General features: G+C 37.4%; 1 protein-coding gene across 1 annotated transcript in view; it reads left to right on the forward strand.

The window, feature by feature from the left end:
* COLEC12 (collectin subfamily member 12) overlaps nucleotides 1-24,001 on the forward strand; it is a 242,615-nt gene that overhangs the window by 213,667 nt on the left and 4,947 nt on the right. Inside the window, exons 6-8 of the mRNA XM_007487639.2 lie at nucleotides 11,867-12,355; nucleotides 13,849-13,985; nucleotides 15,239-15,348. Of these exons, the coding sequence (XP_007487701.1) occupies nucleotides 11,867-12,355; nucleotides 13,849-13,985; nucleotides 15,239-15,348 (736 nt within the window). The remainder of the gene's footprint in view (nucleotides 1-11,866; nucleotides 12,356-13,848; nucleotides 13,986-15,238; nucleotides 15,349-24,001) is intronic.

Raw genomic sequence — 24,001 nt, forward strand, 5'->3', positions numbered from 1 at the left:
CTGAGGCTATTTATCCCGCCCCCACTGCACTTCCGGAAGGGACACCTCTTTCATTCGTTGTCAGTGAGAGAAGCACTGTATGTGGTGGCTGAGGGCTAAAGTTGCTATTTTCATATGCTCAGAAATATATATATATATATATATATATATATATATATATATAATTTCTATTGTTTTGGCTAAAGCCCTTTTATAGAAGATGGATTTTATTTTAGCTTTAACAGCAGCCTAAAAAAAGGAATCTAGTAAGGCATAATTAGTCAATGCTTTATGTCATTCCAGATGCTAACAAGTGATGCCAATTTGAGTATTCCAGAGGGACAGAATATGACCCTTGGCATCAATCAGCTACTTTTTATGAGGAGCCAATGCTAACTTTCAAAATGATTTTAGCTGTTTTTCTCAATGATCAAACGAATTCATGGCAAACAGGCAAATTCCTAGTCAGGCCCCAATGAAAAGAGTTCACAATGTGCCCTACAGTATGCATAGCATGAAATAATACTTTAAACCATTTCTGAAGGCTTTTAGGGTCAGCTTTTAAAGCAGCAACTTGGGTTCTAGCAGCAACCTGGCACTACGGACAAGGACCTCAAAAATGACATTGGCCAAAAGTTCATCTATAACCATACATATTAGAGCACATTTTATTAAGAGAGATGGAGATGGTTGTAAATATTTCCTCCTGTACCTTTATAAAAAGTCTTTGGGCTATTTAACTCCCACCTGACCAAACCTCTTTGGTTAAATTAGAAATGAACCTCAAATTGAGGGTCAGACCAACTGTCTAGGTACAAAAACCTAATTAATCTTTCCCTAATGAGTCCAAAACATTGCACACAGATAATTTTAGACATTTATCTAAGCAAAATTCCCCTCTTATTGTCTCTTAAATTGTCCACCCTTTACAAGTTGTGTCAGTCAGTATCATCTAAGAATATATTTCCCACTCAGGTTTAGTGCTGACTATGGGAATCTGCTTTTGATGTTACCCTTAAGATTATGAGTCAAATGGATCAGAAATCTTTCCCAGCTCTGAGGGAAACTACTGGAAAGCCACAGATTGTGGTCTGATTCTCAAGTAGATGTTCAGAAAAAGAAAAAAAAATCAGGTCCTGAGAAGACAAGAAACTGTAAAAATAAATTTGGTGAGTTATAAAATAAAATATTTAGATGGAAAAACTGTTCCAATATAGGTTCAAACTGTTCAAAACCTGTTTGGATACTTTTGATAGAGGTAATCAATAGTATCCTCAGTGATGAATTGAAGCTCAAATGTGAACTTCCATTCAGGGCCAGGCACAAGGACACTAAAAAGACTCCTATTATAAGAATAAAGTATTTATTGAAATATATAAGGATAAATAAAGAATTTCTAATTCTACAGGATTCTAAATCCACCCAAATAAACTCCCAGGTTCCAAAAGGAACCGTTTCTCCTATGTTTCACAGAGTCTCTTAAGACTCAGAGTCCAAACCAAAGAGCTGGTTTTTCTTTGGTCTTCTCAGGGTTAACTCAGATTTAAACAATCTATAAAGCCACAATAAGATAGTCAATCATGTTTCCCAAATTGGGAAAGGAAAAATTGGGAAAGGAATATAAATGAAAGAAAAGAAAATTTCAATGAAAGTCAATAATTAATGAAAACACATTTGCAGAAATGCAAGTGCAAAACATACAATTACAGAAATTCAAAATGGAAAATACAAAATGCAACCTTTTGAAAAACTTTTATTTTATTTTATTTTTCTTTGGTTATAATACTCACTTTATTTCCCTCCCTCCCCTCCACCTACCCTTCCTGCAGCCAACATGCAATTTCATTGGGTATTACTTGTATCCTTGATCAGAACCTATTTCCATGTTATAGTTTGCACTAGGATGTTCATTTAGAGTCTACATCCCCAACCATATCCCTTTGACCTTGTTAGATTTAAAAAGTTGAAGGCCTTAAACTGTAACAGTTAAAAGAGTGATGTTGTAAACTGTAGTGAGTTAAAATGGTGGAAGATATAAATTGTGATAGATATAAGAGAGGGTGAGTAAGTTTGACCACAGAAAATGGGTTTCACTACAGTGTCTTGGTTTTTAAATCAAATATAAGGTGGTCGCCAGGGAAATATTCCCAATTATTCAAATACCCAAGTCAACTTGGTTTTATAGAGATTTTAATTAATACAAATGTGGAATTAAAGAAAAGAGAGAAAGAGAGAAAAAGGAAATAAGTATAAAGGGCCTTAAGCCAACATGGCCTAGACCTGAGTCTTAAGAGAGAGAGATCAATCAGTCAGTCTTTTAACACTCACCACAAGGTCTGTGTAAGCAAGGATTCTAGTGACACCAGGCCAGCTCCATCTCAGCTGACTTCACCAGAGAGAGTTCCAGCCAGAGTCCTCCTTAAAGAGCCTTCCAGCCAGAGACTGTTCCAAAGGGCCTCTCTCCAGAGCCTCCAGAGGGACAGAGTCCCCTCAGAGGAGCTCCAGCGAGACCTCCTTAGAGATTGTCTTCCAAGAGCTTCCCTTCTCCAGAGCCTCTCTCAAGAGATTCTTCCCAAGCGATCCTCATCAGAGATCCTCCAAAAGGATTTCTTTCTCAAGAGATTCTGCTTTTTCTTACATAGGGGTTTTTCTCCTATGTCACCTCCCCTAAGTCCTTACATCTACCAATCACTGTAGACGTTTTCCAAAGGACTGCCCATCTGAATTCCTGCTAAGTCGACTAATCTCCTCAGTAAGTCTGAACCAGAAAAAATGCTGCTGTGTCCACTAATCTCCTCAGTAAGTCTGAACCAGTGAAAACACAGCTGAGTCAACTAATCTCATTAAGACAAAACTTGCCCGACCCTTTTAGGTACCTAGCATCTCATTGTATCAATTCTAAAAAACAGGCATGACTCAAAGAACTCCTTGCCTTATTATAAGCATGGGTCCAAGTACTTTCATTGTTTAGCAAGAAGTTTTCTCCCCTAAAGCAGTCTTAAGTACGGGTGGAGTAGAGGTCCTCCTATTTCTGATCCTGGCGAGTTCTCACATCAAAATGGGGAATGTTTCCAGTAGGGAATTTGTTCCAATGGAGGATTCCTCAATGCGGAAATTTTTAACATTCACAAGTCTAAGAAATTTCAAGATTTACAACCTATCTATTCAAGCAATTGTTTTTCTTTGGTGCTTTTACTCCCACGGTGTTTCCTCTGGATGTGGATAGTGGTTTTTCTCGTAGATACCTCCAAGTTGTTTAGGATCCCTGCATTGCCGCTAATGGAAAAGTCCATTACATTCTATTGTACCACAGTGTATCAGTCTCTGTGTACAATGTTTTCCCAGTTCTGCTCCTCTCACTCTGCATCAATTCCTGGAGGTTGCTCCAGTCCCCATGGAATTCCTCCACTTTATTATTCCTTTGAGCACAATAGTATTCCATCACCAACAGATACCACAATTTGTTCAGCCAGTCCCCAACTGAAGGGCATCCCCTCATTTTCCAATTTTTTGCCACCACAAAGAGCTCAGCTATGAATATTTTTGTACATGTCTTTTTCCTTATTATCTCTTTGGGGTACAAATCCAGCAGTACTATGGCTGGATCAAAGGGCAGACAGTCTTTTAGTGCCCTTTGGGCATAGTTCCAAATTGCCCTCCAGAATGGTTAGATCAATTCACAACTCCACCAGCAATGCATTAATGTCCCAACTTTTCCACACCCCCTCCAGCATTCATTACTTTCCTTTGCTGTCATGTTAGCCAATCTGCTAGGTGTGAGGTGATACCTCAGAGTTGTTTTGATTTGCATTTCTCTGATTATTAGAGATTTAGAGCACTTTTTCATGTGTTTATTAATAGTTTTGATTTCTTTAACTGAAAATTGCCAATTCATGTCCCTTGCCCATTTATCAATTGGAGAATGGATTGATTTTTTGTACAATTGGTTTAGATCTTTGTAAATTTGAGTAATTAGACCTTTGTCAGAGGTTTTTGTAATGAAGATTGTTTCTGAACTTGTTGCTTCCTTTCTAATTTTGGATGCATTAGTTTTCTTTGTACAATAACTTTTTTAGTTTGATGTAATAAAAAGTATTGATTTTACATTTTGTGATTTTTTTCTAGCTCTTGCTTAGTTTTAAAGTCTTTCCTTTCCCAAAGATTTGACAAGTATACTATTCTGTGTTTGCCTAATTTGCTTATACTTTCCTTCCTTATATTCAGGTCATTCACCCATTCTGAGTTTATCTTGGTGTAGGGTGTGAGATGTTGATCCAAACCTAATCTCTCCCATGCTGTCTTCCAATTTTCCTAGCAGTTTTTATCAAATAGTGGGTTTTGGTCCCAAAAGCTGGGATCTTTGGGCTTATCATAAACTGTCTTGCTGAGGTCGCTTACCCCAAGTCTATTCTACTGATCCTCCTTTCTGTCTCTTAGCCAGTACCAAACTGTTTTGATGACCTCTGCTTTATAGTATAGTTTGAGATCTGGGACTGCAAATCCTCCTTCCTTTGCATTTTTTTTTCATGATTTCCCTGGATATCCTTGATCTTTTGGTCTTCCAAATGAACTTTGTTATGTTTTTTTTTTATTCAGTAAAAAAGTTTTTTGGTATTTCAATGGTTATGACACTAAATAAATAAATTATTTTGGACAGGATTGTCATTTTTATTATGTTAGCTCGTCTTACCCATGAGCATTCAATATTTCTCCAACTATTTAGATCTAGTTTTAATTGTGTGGAGAGTTTTTTGTAGTTGTGTTCATATAGTTCCTGTGTATATCTCGACAGATAGATTCCTAAGTATTTTATATTGTCTAGGATGATTTTAAATGGAATTTCTCTTTCTAATTCTTGTTGCTGAAATGGGCTGGAGATATATAGAAATGCTGATGACTTATGCGGGTTTATTTTGTATCCTGCAACTTTGCTAAAGTTGTTGATTATTTCCACTAGCTTTTTGGTTGATTCTCTAGGATTCTTTAAGTAGACCATCATATCATCTGCAAAGAGTGATAGCTGGGTCTCCTCATTGACAATTTTAATACCTTCAATTTCTTTTTCTTCTCTAATTGCTACTGCTAGTGTTTCTAGTACAATGTTAAATAATAGAGGTGATAACAGGCATCTTTGTTTCACTCCTGATCTTATTGGGAAGGCTTCTAGTTTATTGCCATTGCAGATGATGTTTGCTGATGGTTTAAGATATATACTGTTTATTATTTTTAGGAAAGGCCCTTCTATTCCTGTACTTTCTAGTGTTTTCAATAGGAATGGGTATTGTATTTTATCAAAGGCTTTTTCTGCATCTATTGAGAAAATCATATGATTTTTGCCAGTTTGTTTGTTAATATGGTCAATTATGTGTATAGTTTTCCTAATATTGAACCATCCTTGCATTTCTGGTATGAATCCTACCTGGTCATAGTGAATAACCCTTGTGATGACTTGCTGGAGTCTTTTTGCTAGTATCCTATTTAAGATTTTTGAATCTATATTCATTAGGGAGATTGGCCTATAGTTTTCTTTCTCTGTTTTTGACCTGCCTGGCTTTGGGATCAGTACCATGTTTGTGTCATAAAATGAATTTGGTAGAACTCCTTCTTTGCTTATTCTGTCAAATATTTTGTATAATATTGGGGTTAGTTGTTCTTTGAATGTTTGATAGAATTCATTTGTGAATCCATCTGGACCTGAGGATTTTTTCTTAGGGAGTTCTTTGATGGCTGGTTCAATTTCTTTTTCTGATATAGGGTTGTTTAGGTAATCTATTTCTTCCTCTGTTAGTCTAGGAAATTTATATTTTTGTAAGTAATCATCCATATCACCTAGATTTCCATATTTGTTGCCATTTGAAAAACTTTGGAAACAATAAAATACAGTTACAAACTAACTTATGTTTTACAAAAAACTAAAGTCTATCTAAAATAACTATGAAAAACTCAAGAAAACTTCATTTTACAAATCCTATTTGAATAATTCAAATGAAACTTTTTTCTATGCTAAGACCTTATTCTATTGCTAATACAGAAAACCAAAACTAACTACATTAAAACTCAAAATCAACATTATTCTAATAACATCAAAACTTTTAAATAATTTAACTATATACACATCTATATAAATATACAGCTCTGTACAATTTCTACATTTATGTATATGTTATGTATCAACTATTTACATGTTGCAGGAAGAAAATAAACTTCCCCCCTTAAGATAGTCTAAGAAAACCTTAAAGATTTTCTTTAGAAAGATATGTATGTTTCCTTGATTTTATCTCTTAAGATCACATAAAGTCTTCCTGTGAGACAAGATCTTATTATTTTAATGTGTATAATTATTATTTTACCAAGGTGATTTATCTGTATTTATTTCTATGGATACTCATCACCTGGTTATGATGTTGCAGAGTTTGTAAGAAATATGTCCTATATGCGTATGTTGTTTTGTAGTGAATACTTACCAAATCTTTAAAGTTATCTCCTCTGCTACTGATTTCTGTCTTCGTGTTGTTACCATGTAGTGTTTGTTTGCAACTATAATGAAAGTGTATAGAGTTAGAATGGCACAAAAATCTTACAGTTCATGTCCATAATTAGTCTGTGTTCCTCTTCTCTGCGTTGATTTGTTTTTCAATGTCTTTGTTACAGTTCAATTGTCCTTTTTACTGATATCTATGTTTCTTCTATGTTGTCTTCTCCTTTGTCTTGATCTTGATCTCTGTCTTCATTTCATTCTTCTACTTCTGATATCTTTTTGATTGCAGTAATGTTGTCTGAAATAATCTCTTCTTCTGCTGTTCCTGCTTTTCACATGCAACCAATGCAGCCACAGTTTTTACTCTAATACACTTAATACTTAAAGTTTTTTATGTAAACTAAATCCCTAGGTTTTATCCTATGGAGTGCATAATCTAATAGACAACCATCACAGCCACAACTTCCATTTAACCCACTGCTTTGCATTCTTCTGGGGATTTTACAACACAAGCTTGGCAGCACCTGTGTCTAAAAGACAATCAAACTTCTGTTCCTATTTTTAAGGTTCTGTGCTATTTTCTGGAGAATGGACTGGTATCACAGGAGCTAACACACTAGGATCAGGAAAACTCAACATTTGTTCCTGTTCCTCATTCCCTAATTCTTCATTGATTTCTCCTGTACTAATTTTCCCCATTTTTAAAATCTCTTTGTCATTTTCATTCGTTTTTATTACATTACCCTTATTTCCTATTCCATTTTCTCCATATACAATATTTTTAACTAAACAGGCCTTGGCACACCTTCATAATGAAGTGGCACCTTTTTGCATATCAAGTTTTTGGGGATTCCCACCAGCTACTTGGGAATATTTTGGACCAGCACCTGCTTTGATATATTCTTGCATGATATTCAGGTCTGTAGCTTGTTGTGAATTATGGTAGCATCCAGTATCAAAATAATTTGGGTAGTTTGGTCTTCCATACTGGAATGCATTATTAAATCCATAATTTCTATCTCCAGTTTGCCTGAATCCATTAAAGCAATTAAATGTATTGCCTCGGTTTCCCCTGAAGCTTTATCCAAAGAATTGTCCCCTAAATCTGCATTCTCTCATGAGATGACCAGCTCTGTTACAAAGAAAACATCTTGGGTTATGTCTGTATTGTCTGGGGTTGTAATTATTTCTGGGTTGTCTATAAGTTCTTAGTGCAGCTACAGTTTCTTCCTGCACTCTACAGTTTCTTCCTGCACTTCATTAGATTTCAGTTTTTGTTTAAGCTCTCTGATTTCTTTGGTTACATTATCAATTATATCATTTTTCTCTTCTGATTGCCTATCTTTCTCATCTTGGAAAACATAGTTAACAATTCTCCTAATTTCATTAAGACCCATGTCAAACCAATTTGGACAGTTACTCCAAAAATAATTTCGGACCACAGGACATGCATTTTTCACAGGCAAAATTCAAGACTCCCAGGAACCTGGTCTAAATTTGAGTGCCTAAAGCAGGAAGTGGGAGAGACTCCTTCCACTTTCCTTGATAGGATTGTTGACTGTGCAGAAAAATGGATTGGATTGGATACTTTAACAGATGAGAATGTAAATCACATTCACACTTGAACTGCTTTACAACACCCATGGGTTCTTCTTCATATGATGGAGTATTTTCCTTAAAACTATCTATATCAGCCTGTATAAACTTTTTGTGGCACATGAGATTCATTACACCATGCTCTGGGGACACTATGGGTACCTCCCTTAGAGGAAACATATGAGCTGGTTTGCTTTCTAATGCTTCAGTTTTTATTTCTAATTTAGCTGGATTATCTGATTTAGTTGCACCCACTTATTTAGTTGCATCGTGTTCTTTACTTTCTGCCATTGTTCCTTTAGCCTCAAGTAATTTCTCATATTGAGTTTGCATTTTATCTAGTTTAGTCTCTAGATAGTTCACTTTTAACATTAGATCACTCTTTGCAGTAGCTTCTTTGATGCTTGCTTTTAAATGTTTAAATAGCTGCTAAAGATTTGATCATAATATAAAAGCACATGATGAACAATTCTAGCACAGGGACATAAGAGATTAGTTGTAGGAGTGTCATTGAGAGTACTGGCATTAAAAAAGTCACAGACAATTACATTTTGTATAAATTCTGGTACAATAGTAAAAATGAGAGAAGTCATATCTAACAGAGAAAATCCCATGATGATTTTATGTAGCTAATTCACCAGTTTTTAAGAGAGTACAGAATCTTTATATCAACTTGCCTGGGGGTTGGATTTTGTAGCCACCTAAAGTTCAGCTCTACGGGCTTCCACAGACCCCCTACTGAGAAAATAACTCCAACTGCCTAAATTTACAATTGGACCCTTAAAATCAGACTGTTAGGTTCTTTGTCCTATTTAGCTCACTAAACTGTAAAAATAAATTAGTGAGTAAAAAAAATAAAATATTTAGATGGAAAAACTGTTCCAATATAGATTCAAAACTTTTCAAAACTGTTTAACTCGCCAATCAGGTTCAAACTGTTCAAAACCTGTTTGGATACTTTTGATAGAGGTAATCAATAGTATCCTCAGTGATGAAGTGAAGCTCAAATATGAACTTCCCTTCAGGGCCAGGCACAAGGATGCTAAAGAGAATCTTATAAAAATAAAGTATTTGGTGAAATATATAAGGATAAATAAAGGATTCTAAATCCACCCAAATGAACTCCCAGGTTCCAAAAGGAACTGTTTCTCCTGTGTTTCACAGGCTACACTAATCCTCCCTGATCTGACTAACTCAAATTTATACTATCTAAATACAAACTACTACTATTATCCTTATAAATCTTAACTTCACCTTCAAATTTTAAAATAGCAAAGTCTAGCTGGTTGAGTCTCACCAACAATCAAGTTAGGACTCTGAGTCTTAAGAGACTCTGAGTCCAAACCAAAGAGCAGGTTTTTCTTTGGTCTTCTCAGATTTAAACAATCTATAAAACCACAATAGATAGTCGATAGTGTTTCCCAAGTTGGGATAGAAAAACACTGAACTCCTTCAGATCTTTCCCTCAGATAGAGAGAGAGGCAAAGATGTTACCTCCTCTTGAGAGAGAGTCTCTGAGAATGTGTCTCTGCCAACTGCCAGAGAGTAATTGATATAGAAAAATGTCACATCTGAAATCAACACACTCTCTCAGCTCTGCTTCTAACTCGAGTTCTTTTCTCTAGTCACCCACTTTATTTCTTATCTCTAAACTAATAAAATAATACTTATTTTCTAATATCATCCTTACAAAACACAGAGCCATCCTAAAGCCAGAATAGATGATCCACCTAGAGAGTGAAAGCTATCTGGGTAGAGATGACAGTTGAATCCATGGAGTTGCAAGATCACCAAAAGAAAGTTTATTAGAAAGAAAAGAAGAGAATCCAGGTCAGAGTTGGGGTCGTTATATCTAACAGCAGAAAAGATACCAAAATAAGGGAGTGTTTTTTAGGTAGAATCTTGTATATATCCCTAATGTAATATAGATGGGCTCTAGTTCAAAGATACTATATTATTATCCTCATGTCTTTCCTTCTCATTGTTTAGGCAGTCAGGGACTATTTCTCATTCTGAGATGAGATATGCAAGCAGAGCCTCTGGAAAGGGAGGAAGGAAGGAGAGGGAAGGAAGGGGAGAAGGCTGTGCAGAGACTCCAAGCCCACCTCTCTGAATTAGCTTGTGTACCTGCTACAGGAGCATAAAGCCTGGTAGAAGAGAAGTGGAGTGTGAGCATGTTAACAAGTCCCCTCTTTATATAAGTACAGTAATCCCTCACCTATCCCTGGAGTTACATTCCAGAGACCCCCACAAGAGGTAAAAATCTGTGAAGTAGCAGCATTCAATTTATTTTATTTTATTATATATATATGTATATATATATATGTATATATATATATATATATATATATTATATTAAGGCTTTATAAACCCTTCCCAATCTCCTACAAACCTTTTCCACATCTTATTAACCTTTCCCACACTCTTATGAACACTGATCCAATCAGTGCCCAGGAAACAGAATACAGCTTTGTGGTTGGTCACCTTTCATTCCATCAACCAATAGCATGCTGTGTACAATCTCATGTTGGCGAATGCACAAGTGGTAGTGGTGTACTGCATTTCCATTGTGTACAATACAGTATTCTTCCACAAAATCCTATAATATATCAAAAACTCCACAATTCAGAATTAGTTGTTTTTTTTTTTAACTTACGATACAGTGAAGCTGGGATAAGTCAATCATGATGTAGTGAGGGACAACTACTCCACAGAGTAAAAAGCATTCCTAAACTGGCCATCTTTGACCCAACAGTGACAAAGCTTCCATTGAAAAGAGACAAGTTTAACATCTAAAAGAGGGAGAGACAAAGGGCACAGGGCAGTAAAGGGATAAAAGGTCTAAGAAAAGGAAGCACTAAATATTCAGCTGGAAAGAATCTTGAACTCATTCTCAGCTGCCTTTCAAAGGACTACAAAATCTTTTTTGGAAGCCATGATTGAAGAGCCTGAGAAGAGTGAAAAACATCACTTATTTTAACAGGAAAGAAGAAAGAAAGGGAGAGAGAGAAAGGGAGGAAGGAAAGAAAAGAAAAAGAAAGAAAGAAAAGGAAGGAAGGAAGGAAGGAAGGAAGGAAGGAAGGAAGGAAGGAAGGAAGGAAGGAAGGAAGGAAGGAAGGGATGGACAGAGGGAGGGAGGGAGGATCCAAGAATTCTTTCAAACTGCCAGGCTGACATTGTATGTATACATGCATCCGTATATGTCCCTGAATGTATATATGTATATGCATAGTTATATAAACATATGTGTTGTGTGTACATGTGTATACATGTATATGTGTGCTGTGTGCATATAACTATATGTAGATATATATATATATATATATACACATAAGTGTGTATATATGAACTAGGAGGTAGATGCTATTATTATCCCCATTTTAAAGTTAAGAAAACTGAAGCAGGGGGTAAGTGACTAATCTAGGGTTACAAAGATAGTAAGTATGTGAGGTTGGATTTTAGCCCAAGTCTTCCTGATTCTAGGCCCAGTGTTCTATCCTTTATCCACACTGTATATAGATCTCCCCTTACCTAAGCTGTGTTACTGAAAAGTTATGAATAAATTAAGTATTTGAAATGAACTAGGAAAAAGTTGTTATTTAAAGGATGTTTTTTTGATGAATCCTTAAAAAATAACACAACAACAAGTCCTTTGACAAAGTCAATAATTGATCCATAATATTGGCTATTTTGTAAGTTTAGATTTTTGCATGTTGGAAATTTTATATAAAAATTGTGCAGATATTATTTTGTTTTATCAGTTCTTTGTTTAAACTTTGTTAAAAAAAAGTTAATTTTTTTATGCTATTTCAGGCCCTCCTGGTCCCCGAGGACCTAAAGGTGACAGGGGACCCCAAGGACCTCTTGGTCCTACTGGCAACAAAGGACAGAAAGGAGAAAAAGGAGAGGCTGGGCCACCAGGCCCAGTAGGGGAGAGAGGCCCTGTGGGGCCAATCGGTCCTCCAGGGGACAAAGGCAGTAAGGGCTCCAAAGGGTCCCAAGGACCAAAAGGACAACGAGGATCCCCTGGGAAGACTGGCCCACCGGGACCAAGTGGAGACCCAGGCCCTCCAGGTCCTGCTGGCAAGGATGGTGCTCCTGGTCCCCAGGGTCCACCTGGCTTCCAAGGATTACAAGGCACAGTGGGAGAGCCTGGAGTTCCTGGTCCCCGAGGACTTCCTGGACTACCTGGGGTCCCAGGTATGCCGGGTCCAAAGGGACCACCTGGGCCCCCAGGCCCCTCAGGAGCCATGGCACCGTTGGCCCTACAGAATGAACCAACACCAGCACCAGTGCCTAACGGTAAGTCTGGATAGCCCCAGAGGAAAGCCAGAGGTGGGCATCTATGAGAGAGAGCGAATGGCTTTGACTCTCCTTCCTAGAATGTTGACTATGCCTCTCCTGCTATCCCATCTTATTTAGCAGTAAAAGTCTCATGCAGGGCAAGCATGAGAACCCTGCTGCTTTAACAGGTCAGAGCACCGTGTGGTGTCACTCCAACTCACGTTTCATTCTCTCAATGTGATTGGGTTTTCTACTCCTTGTTTATTTAGCTGGATCGGACTTTCAGAAAGCACAGCCTTCAGAAAACATTGAAACCTGAGGTTGGCCACCGCAAGAGTCTTCTTTTGATTTTATTCTCTTCCCCCTAGGGATAAAAGTGTTCTTCAATTTACCCCCTTAATATTCATGTGAAGCCCTCTATTACCCTTCTGTATGCAATTCATTCTTCTAAAATGCAGTCATTTCTATACTGATATATTCATTACCCCTTTAGTAGTTGTGTCCCATGCCCCATGTGCCACAAACTCTGCACCTCAGTCTTTGGACTTCAAAGCCATATGAGGGTACACTGTAGATGAAAACGCACAAAGACAATTGTCATTCTCGGTCACTGAGAAACTACTACTATATACACATATGCACATAACCTACACATATGTATATATCATTTTTATATGCATGCACATATATACATTTGTACACATACACAAGTAGGGATGGATGGATGGATGGATGGATGGATGGATGGATGGATGGATGGATGGATACATACATACATACATATATACATACAGAGTCAATCTAGCAATTTGAAAGAAACCTTGCATCCAGGAAGAATGGAGTTTGAAGTCCCATCTCTAACACTGATTGGCTGTGCACCTCTGGGCAAGTCACTTAATTTTTCAGTGCCTCTAAGACTATCTAGAAATTGCTGAGTAGGTGCCACTTTACATAGGTAAAGGGCATTTCCCACCAATTAAATCAAGTCTAATCTCCACCCCCCATAAAAAATTTGTTAGATTTTAGACTTAATTTTCTCCTCTAGCCAACAAAGTACTCTTCTTTGAGAAGACTCAGATTTTCATTATTGCCATCTTGGTTTATTTTTTTGTCCTAAGTCCTGGGTCCTCACATCTATTGTTTATAGGCACCATATGGATTCCAGACCACAGTGCACATCTGTGTGTTTTCCAGTTTTTTGTCCTGTCCTTGCAAAGACTAATCCAGATGCAGATCAGATCTAAAGAAAGGGAAATGAGTTCCACAAATAGCTATTTCCTAAGTTGTGTGGTCTCAACTACTGTGCAGAATCTCGTAACTCACTTCTAGGTTAAACTTTGAATTAAGCACATATGAAAAGTTTTGCAATGTGTTTCTCTGGCTTCTGCGTAACAAAATACCTGGCTGTTATGGAAGCAACCAGAGGTCAACTGTATGTCACCTGAATGTTCCTGAAAAGGGACATCATACTCATGCTGTTTTAATTTGGGTTTAAATGTTCATTTTCCTAGGGTGCCCTCCTCACTGGAAGAACTACACAGACAAATGCTACTATTTTTCAACAGAAAAAGAAATTTTTAATGATGCAAAACTTTTCTGTGAAGACAGGTCTTCACATCTAGTCTTCATAAACACAAGAGAAGAACAGGTATGTGAATCCCATTCAGTTGGAGAAAATGGCAATTAAAATATATTTGGAAAATGGCAACTTCATGAGAAGTAGACACAGAAAAGATACTAATCCTTCACAGTCAAGTAACCATATCTAGAAGGCAAATGCTTAGTATTTAAGCAGTAAGCAAAAGGGAAGAATTAATGTTATAGAAAGGTTTTCTCATCCCCTGTAGTTTGGAAACACATTAATTTTTTTATAAAAGCTAATTAATAGACACTGAAGGTAACCATGTTATTCAATCCATTACTAAGGAGCACCATTTTCATTTATGGAAAAAGGAAGATTATTATAAGGGAAACCAGATTGTGAATCAATGGGATATAGGAACGAAGCATTCACTGATATATGCAACAAAAACTTAAGTGTCAAATATATGCTTTGCAAATATATTTTTTTATATATACTAAAGGGAGTTATAAAGATCAATAAGATGCAGGCCATGACCTTACAGAACTAGCTTATAATTTCATGAGTGTGGGAAGGATAAGACATATCCACAAATGATATAATACAGAATCAAAAAGAGTTCATAGAAAAGATATAAATAGGGCATTGTGCAAAGTCCAAAGAAGTAAAGAGTCATCTGCAACAATGGAGAAAGTAGCCTGTGAGCTGGGTCCTGGAGAGTGGGGACAGAAATGAGAAAAAAGGTCTGCATTCCAGACATAGGAATTGGCAAAAGTAAAAACAGAGCTTTGGGGAAATATGAGATGTATACTATGGATCTCGAATAGTCCACTTTGGCTGAATAGGATTGGTTTTCCCTGCAACAGAGGATGGGGAAAGAAGAGACATTAGGCTGCCTGGAATATCACACTTAGAATGTAGCTGCTTGTCTCTACTAAGGTCCTCCTACAGTAACTTCCCAAGGCCCTTCCCTCAAAGCTGACCATGTTTGAAACACAGAATAAGAGATACAGAAGGATCAAGGGACCCAAGGGTTTTCAGCAGATTATCCTAAAATAATTTATCATCAAAGAAAAGCTATCATCACAAGCTCCCAAAAAGGATGTGGCTGGTTACAAGACAAAGAAAAGTTTAAAATATATAATTAGAAATGAAAACAGGGCAGGAGAAAGTAGTTCAATGTATTCTGACAAACATATTCCTTAAAAACAGGCTGGATTTCTAAATGGATTTTTTTAAAGGTAACCAATTGACCTCAAAACCCCCAGAAGTCATCTATCTCAAGGAACAGTCATAATACCCTACCATTTGTTTTGTAGCAATGGATAAAAAAGCAGATGGTGGGAAGAGACAGTCTCTGGATTGGGCTTACAGACTCTGAACAAGAGAATGAGTGGAAGTGGCTAGATGGGACTACCCTGAAATACATGTGAGTACTCAAAAGTTTCCAGGAGTTTCATTCAATTGTAAACCCCTCATTAGAGTGTAAGCTCCTTGAGGGCAGGAACTGTCTTTTGCCTCTTTTTATATTTCTAGCATTTTGCATGGTGCTTGCACATAGTAGGCATTTTGGTTCAGTAATTGTGCAGCCTTTTTTCCACCCCTTTATTTATTTTCTTTCTCCTTAGCCACATTACTTAGAGAACTCCCTCCAAATTTAAAGGCACTTATAACTCTACATCAGGAAATTGCTGTTGAGTCCTGTGAACAATGAGGACAAGGACGATGATGGTAATGAAAGCTAGTACTTAAAAAGTTCATACTATGTGCCAGACTGTGCTAAGGACTATACAAATATGATCTCAGTTGATCCTCACAACAACCTTATCAGTTACTATTATTGTCCCCATTTTACAGCCAAGGAAACTGTAGTAAATCTAATTGTGACTAGCCTAGAGTCACATACCAAATAAGTGTTATTCCTTATTTGTTATATTACTTGTTAAATAAGTGTTATGCACTTATTTGATATATATAATATATATGAACACCAGGTTCAGCACTCTGTTCAATGAGTCGTCGAGAAGCCTGCTGCATTTTGGGGGAAGAGACTGTTTGGTGGACTTTTGTTTTGTTTTGGTTATTATTTTTGGCCAAAAGGATAACTGAATATTGAATGGCAGAAGCATAGAATCACAATGTGATACTTTTTGCCAAGATACTTTTTCTAAATGTTGTCTTAGAAAATAATCAAAACTAGGAGTTTCTTGGTAACTCTTTCTTTAGCAGTAGTTCTGTAGGCTAATGTGGAATTCCTGACAATGAATGCTTTCAGGACAACTAAGCCCAGTTCATCATCTTCACCTGATATCTAATTATGAAATGAAAATGTTATGCCCTTCTCACAAATTGGAATTTCGGTTGGATGGTAAAAATAGAGTTTGTAGGCTAATCTAGAAGATCAAGGATTTTTCAAAATTCTAACTGAGATACCACCCCTATAAAAATATAGAACAACAACAGCATTTCAATTGACTACATGGATCACATTTTCGACATAGTATTATCCCCAAACATTTAAGCCAAAAGTTTCAGCCTTTTTCCCAACTTGAATAGAATCATCTATTAATGAAATGGAAAAAAATACAGATTTGAATTTTCTTTTCTGTTCTTGCTTCATCGAAATAGGACATGTATTAATAACAACCCATTGAAGAATCTAGATGGGTCAAGGTACTTATCTTCTCTCATTCCAGATAAGGGCCCCTTCTCACTTCTGGAAAGAAGTGGGTGGGCTAGGTTCATAATTAATGAAGCTGATGGAATTCTTTTATCAAATTTTCTGGTTCCTTATGTCCCTAACCTGCAGCCCCAATAAAACTTATCTATAGCTCAAATTAAGACTCTCCAAAAAGGAAGGGGAATACAGAGATATTCAATGTATAGTGTTAGTCAGATATGGGGCAGCTATTTTTTCTTCCTCCATACAAAATAAATGCTTAACACAAGAGAGACACAAACACACATTGACAAAGATTTAAATACTCATCAGAAGTAACAACTTATAGCTATTATTATACTCTTCCCAAGTGCTTTATACTTAAAATATAAAGACAAAGCAGTTTTCAGGTACTGCTAAATTGACCTTTCATATTTCACCTCAGTTTAACATTGTCCAAATGATTCCCAAATAATTTTCTGCCAAGGTTGCCCAGGAATTGGGCTCTTCTTTCTGTTGGCAGTCAGTCTCTCTTAAGCAGAAATTACTTCTGTTATCTGTCAGCTCCCATTTCCAACTCCCCAGTCAGCTCCCATGACTTTGAGGTCTCTTTTCAAAATTACAAGGTTGCCTCCAACTCTGGAAATTTCCCTATCAGGATCCTTAGTCAGTCAACCTTGATCAATTGAAAAACACAAAACAGGGGGCAGCTGGGTGGCTCAGTGGATTGAGAGTCAGGTCTAGAGATGGGAGGTCCTAGGTTCAAATCTGCCCTTAGTCACTTCCTAGCTGTGTGACCCTGTGCAAGTCACTTGATCCCCATTGCCGAGCTCTTATCACTCTTCTGCCTTGGAACCAATACACAATATTGATTCCAAGATGGAAGGTAAGGTTAAAAAAGAAAGAAAAACACAAAACAGAAGAAGCAACTACAAAGGTCCACACTCAGGCTCACCTAACCCAGCACATGTGCTTTAGCAGTCTTGTTCTGGGATGGGAGGAGGGTGTAAAGAATGAAGCACATTATTCTGCAGCTGAGCAAACAGGCTCAGAGATGTCACACAGTTAGTGAATAGCAGTCTCAGAGTTTGAGCAATTCTTCTAACTTCATGCCCAGTGATTTTCCCACTACACTAGCTAAAAATAGAGCATAATTCAAGAATACTCAAGCAATGAAATCTGTGTGCAGAGCAGGGCAAAGTTGGCAAGAATGGAAAAGAATAGAGATCTGGTCTCTTAAGGTGCTTCTAGTATGAAGGAGATATCTGGGATTCCAACCTTTCTTCAGAGTCACGAAGAAAGAGAATCACTGGGAAGAAGCCAGTGTTTGATTTTTGATAATACCCCCATTTCCATCTTGCTACAATAGAGATTTCAGGGAATTTCCTTTGAGTGTCACCAGGTACTCTTTCTCTTAGCTGAACTGAGTTACCTCACTCCCAATGGGAGAGCTCCTTTGATCTGGATTGTCTGGTATATATTCTCATAAGTATAATTTCTCTAATTTCTGTTTTGCTATTAACTTAGATAAATGGGTTACTTTGCTAAAAAAACAACTCAGTAGTAATGTGGCATTAATTGGCCTTCAAATAGCATGTAGAATGTCAGAATACAGAAAACATTTCTAAACCAGGACATGCGTAGGAGACATTTCTAGACTGATAAATATACATACCTTTCCTAACAGAAAAGAGAAGGTAAATGCCAGATGTTTCTGACATAATGCCCAGATATTGAAGTTTAAGGCTTATAGCATATTGAGTAGATATCCCATAAGAGATTCTTAGAAACTCAAGAACAAATTTACACAGGATGAAAGGGTACAAAGGGGTTCTAATCATAGAAGGAGTACACACAGTAGGGAGAATCTGGATCCATCAATTGTATTATTGACATTTTGAATCAAACAGCCTATCTGAATCAAATTGGGAGACATAAGACTTGAAATTATGAGGAGGCATCAGCTAGAAACTGCAAAATAAATACTTTCTTCTTGGACATATGATGCAGTATAAATGTCTAAGGAAATATTCATTAGATTCAGCAAGCAAAGTATAGGTAAAGCACTAAATGTGTCAGCCAATCAATAGACATTTACTGAGTTTACTGTGCACCGGGTATTGCTCTAGTCACTGAAGGTACAAAGAAAAGTGAAAGAGTCTTTCAAAGAGCTGCTCCCACTCTAATGGGGGTCAGGGGGAAGCACATGCAAACAATTATGAACAAGCAAGCTAGATTCAGGATAAATGGGAGATAATAAATAGAGGGAAAACACTCAGAGGCCATGCTTGAACTTGGCTTTGCCTGGCTCTTGGGCTAATTTTCTATCTGTTCCACACCACAATCGCATATCAAGTCTTGGTAAGGGTAAAAATCTTTCAATGTTGCTACAATAGAAAAGTGAAGCAAGAGCCACAGAGGAAAATGGCAGTGAAGGGGGAGGGCAGAAGAACAGAACATTAAACAAAAGAAGATTGGCTTTCTTTGCTTGATAGGGTGCCAGGATCATTATTTTTTATTTGGAGAAGTCTCCTCCACAATTGCAGCACTTTCCTCATGGCTATAAATGCAAAAAAAAAAAGTCAAGAAAAGAGAAAACTCTAGATTGTACTCTCCAAGAAAGCCAATCTTAATCCTTTCCTCTAACAAAAGGCTTGATGCTGGCCCATATGGAATGGATTGAGCAGGAACAGATCTATCCAAGCCAGCTCTCCCAAGATGAAACTGGGCTGTCCTTCCCCAGGCTCCAGCAAGAATTATGTGCTTTAGGAGTGAAGCACCATTGGTAGTACCTGGAACTCAGATAAGTATTAAATAGCAAGCTATCTGGTTTGGAATGCAATCCCTAAACCACAGACGCTTATTCTGAGACCCTCTGAGAGTTGGGGCTTTGACATCATAGCCGCAGTACTCAGATTCTGCTTCTAATTTTCCACACAAAAAAATAAATGTAAATATAAGAATCTTGAGGATCAAATTTTAAAATATAGTATAATAAAGATAAAATACTCAGAGATAATGCAAGGCCCCCAAAATTAAATACCAAAATGGATAATAATGGATGTCACATAAACTGAAAGCGAAGACTCCACACATTGTTAAATTGCCTAATCATACCTTCCTGTGGGAAAATGCAATGAAAAAATCATTCATGATATATCTTACCACATACTTTACTGAAAAAAATGGAGGCTATCATCACAAGTTCCCTTTCCTCCCCAAATCTGCACTTATAATCAGTTCAGCCATAATCAATTCCTCATTCTCTACTTTGCTCAAATATCTATGAAATACATAGTGTTTGTCCTTGCCAAAATCATCCCATGTGTTTATACCTTTGATCCCATTCCCCTGTGTCCCTTCAAGGTGCTTGCCCCTTTTATTATTTTCAGTCTATCATATCCAGCCTATTTTTATCTACTCCTTCCTTCCCTCCTACCTATAAATGCCCCCAAGTCTCTCTGTTGTTTAAAAAAATTTTTTTGACCCTGATATCCTCTCAACTATCAACCCATACCTGTTCTTTTCACAGCCAAATTCTGAGAAAAAGTCATCTATATTCATTGACTTAACTTTCTCACCTCCCACTCATTTCTCAATCCTTTTCATTTATGATTTCACTCATTCAAATGAAACTGTTCTGTCCATGGTCTCTAAAGATGTCTCCATTTGTAAAGCCAATGGCCTTTTCTCAGTCTTTATCCTTCTTCACCTCTGCAGAGTTTAGATATTTTATTATTTGTTTGCTTTTTAATGGCACTGCTTTGTCATGATTATCTTTTTACTACACATTCTTTTGAATCCTTAGAAATGCCTTTGTGACTTGGTAGCACCTGCTAGAGCTTGTCATCTCCTGGCATAACCTTTTGGAACACAAGATCTTTCCATAGGTACATGAGGAGTGTGGGTTGGTACGCCTGAGAGCAACAATGCCATTGGTCTTTCCCTGAACCCTCAGGGGAATGTTCTTCCAAGGTGGGCCAACTTACCCAGCCCCAGGCTCCACACGAACCTCAAGTTGGCACATTTTGATCTGTAAAACTTTTGTGACATACATTACACAACTGTCATGTGCATCTGTATTACAAAAGATGAAAACATAATCTGTACATACTCTTTCCCTCTAATCATACATCCTCCCCCTGTCTAATACAAAAATGGACTAGAGGAATAGAAAAAAGAAAAGCCTTAGCAAATAACTTTTTTGTACATTGAAATAGCAGCTAGAATCCCATTAACCAGCAATAAGCTTGTCCAAACAAAGGAATAGCACTTCCATAACAACACAAAGAGTAAGAGTATGTTCGGAGGGGCATAAGCAATAACTCACTTCAGCTTCACTCATCACAATTCAACCAGAATGGCAATGGGCCAAACCACCAGACAGCAATCCTCTTCTTTGCAGACCACTGTACCAGGAAAGGATTCTCTAGCAAAGACATACTTCTTACTAGAAATACTTCCCAGTTATAAGGCCAGAGACTCGCCAACAGGAGTTTCTTGGCCATAAAAATTTGGTCGATTTTGTGGGCAGTAAGAAAGCGCACTGGTTTGAGAGGTTGGAAAGGACTGTGACCAACATTTAGAACTTGAGCACTGCCTCCCTCTGGATGAAAATGAAATCTTTCTGGAATTTTCAGACCCAGTGATGTGACTCAGAGAATGTTGCAACTTTTGTTATTCTATTTGTTAGGTAAGTATATCAGTGAAGTAGAAACAGTTTCAGAGTCTTCTGGTGTACTTAAAAGTGGTTATTAAAGTACAAATGCTTTATACAAGTAATCCATTAAATTGTGAGCTCCTCAAGAACAGAAACTGTCTTTTGCTTTTCTTTGTATTCCTAGCTTAGGCTATAGTATGCACGAATTAAACATTTATTGACTGACTAACAAATATCTTGATGCAATTTGCTGCAGATTTATGCTAATCTGTGTGAGATTCAGGCATTTCCCCATCTATGTCTTCAGCCTCTCATGCAGTGAGATAATACTCATAAGTATAATATGTAACCCAGGGAAATATTTAAATATGAAAATTTTAAGGAGAATATGGAGGAGGCGAGGTGTGCAGGGAGGAAAAACATTAAGTTTTGAAAGGGATAAAGAAAAGGATGTTTCCAGGACTTCACATAATACAGGTCAGTTACTATTTTAGCTAGAATTCATCAAAATATATATGATCATTTTCTGATTGAGCCTCATTTTTCTCTCCACAATTGTAAATGAGTGCTATATCATTATATTTTATTCAGATCCCATGCTATTATTTCTGACAAGAAATAACATCCTAATGTGCTTGTCCATATTCTTCTAAATAAAATTAGTAATTCCTGTGCTTTTCTTTGTATCTTCAATATTCAGCTTAGTATCTGGTACACAGTAGGCATTTAATAAATGCTTATTGACATAAAAACTACATGGTGATTTGTTCCTCTGTTGTCCTGCCTTTAAGTTACAGTTTGAGACCATTTGTGCTATATTACTATCAAGGATATACCATTCTTCCAGTTACCCAGGCTCAGAATCTATTGACTCCTCTCTCTCACCCCACCTTATATCCATTCTAGTTGCCAAGTCGTATCAATTTTACCTTTGTAACTTCTGTTGGAAACACCCCCCTCCCATCTCTTCTCTGACACTGCCATCATCCTAGCATAGACCTTCATCACTTCACACTTGGATTATTGCAGCATCCTGTTGATCAGACTCAAATCTCTTCCCACTCCAACCCTTCCACTACTAATATTCCTAAAACACACCTGACCATCTCACATGCATGTACACACACACACACACACACACACACACACACACACACACACACATGCTCAAAAAACTCCCATGGCTTCTAATTACCTCCAGGATCAAATAGAAAATCCTCTGTTTTGATTTCAAAACCCTTCCTACCCTTCCAGTCTTCTTACCACTTATTCCCCACCACATACTCTGCAATTCAATAACACTGACCCCCTGGCTTGTTGCTCACACACAACATTCCATCTCCTGGGCATTTTCACCAGCCATGACCTGTGCCTCGAATGCCCTCCCTCCCCATCTCCACCTCCTAAATTCCCTGGCTTCATTTCAAGTCTCAGCTAAAATCCCACCTTCTGTAAGAGACCTTTTCCTGTCCTACTCAAGAGGTGCCTTCCCTCTGAGAATACCCCCCATTTATCCCATCTTTCCATTGTTTGTACATAATTGTTTTCATGTTGTCTTCCTTATTGGACTGTGAACTCATTGAGATAGTTGCTTTTTGTTTGTTTGTTTGGAGAGAGTTTTTTGCCTTTCATTGTATTCTCAACTGCTTAGCACAGTGCCTGGAACATGGTAGTTATTTAATAAATATTAATTTTCTAACTGGCCAAAATCACAAGTCATAAACATAAAAAAAAGCTGAGAGGTCGATTTGTTCAAATAAAGCCTGAAGCATGGGTCCCCTCTACAATATCCCCAAAATTCTTGTATGATATCACTTAAATTTTATACAAAGTCTGCTAAGAATAGATATGATAAACTCCTGGCGTGGCCCATTCCAGGACAACTCTCATTGGGAGGCAACTTGTTTGCTATTTTTTTTTTCTCATATAGAGCTAGAGTTTGGCTCTGGAACCACCACACACAGATATTATCTGACCTCTGAGGAACATCCATGTTATCTCTGCTCCAAACCCCCCTTTAACAGATTTTGCTTATACATTTGTGAACTACACAAAAGTCACTGACTCTCCAATCCACCATGATCCTCAGCCTGCTGTTCAGTCATTTTTCAGTAGTAGCCAACTCTTCATGACCTTATTTGGCATTTTATTGACAAAGATTATTTGCCATTTCTTTATCCAGCTCATTTTACATATGGGGACCTGAGGCAAACAGGGGTTAAGTGACTTGCCCAGGGTCACACAGCTAGTATGTGTCTGAGACCAGATTTGATGAGTCTTCCAGACTCTGGGTCTGTCACTCTATCCACTATACCACCAAGTTATCCTGAATGGTCTTCTGCATGTTGAGGAAAATTAAAATATAAGCCCAGTAAAACCCAGTGGAATTGTGTGTGGGCTACAGAAAGGAGTGTGAGGAGGGGAAGGAGGGAAAGAATATGATTCTTATAACCAAGGAATAATGTTCTAAATTGACTAAATAAAATTTTTTAAAAGATTATATAAGCCCAACTTCACCTGCTTACAAAAATTAAGGGTTGTACCATTCATATAAGCAAGATGCAGCTAGGTGGCTCAGTGAATGGAAAACCAGGCCTAGAGATGGGAGGTCCTGGGTTCAAATCTGATCTCAGAGACTGCCTAGTTGGCTGACCCTGGATGAGTCATGTGTCTCCTATTGCCTAGCTCTTACCACTTTTCTGCCTTCTTATTAATACTTGGTATTAGTTCTAAGAAAGAAAGTAAGGGTTCAAAAAAATTTTT

The sequence above is a fragment of the Monodelphis domestica genome, chromosome 3 (assembly GCF_027887165.1).
Source record: "Monodelphis domestica isolate mMonDom1 chromosome 3, mMonDom1.pri, whole genome shotgun sequence".
In the NCBI taxonomy this organism is placed as follows: Eukaryota; Metazoa; Chordata; class Mammalia; order Didelphimorphia; family Didelphidae; genus Monodelphis; species Monodelphis domestica.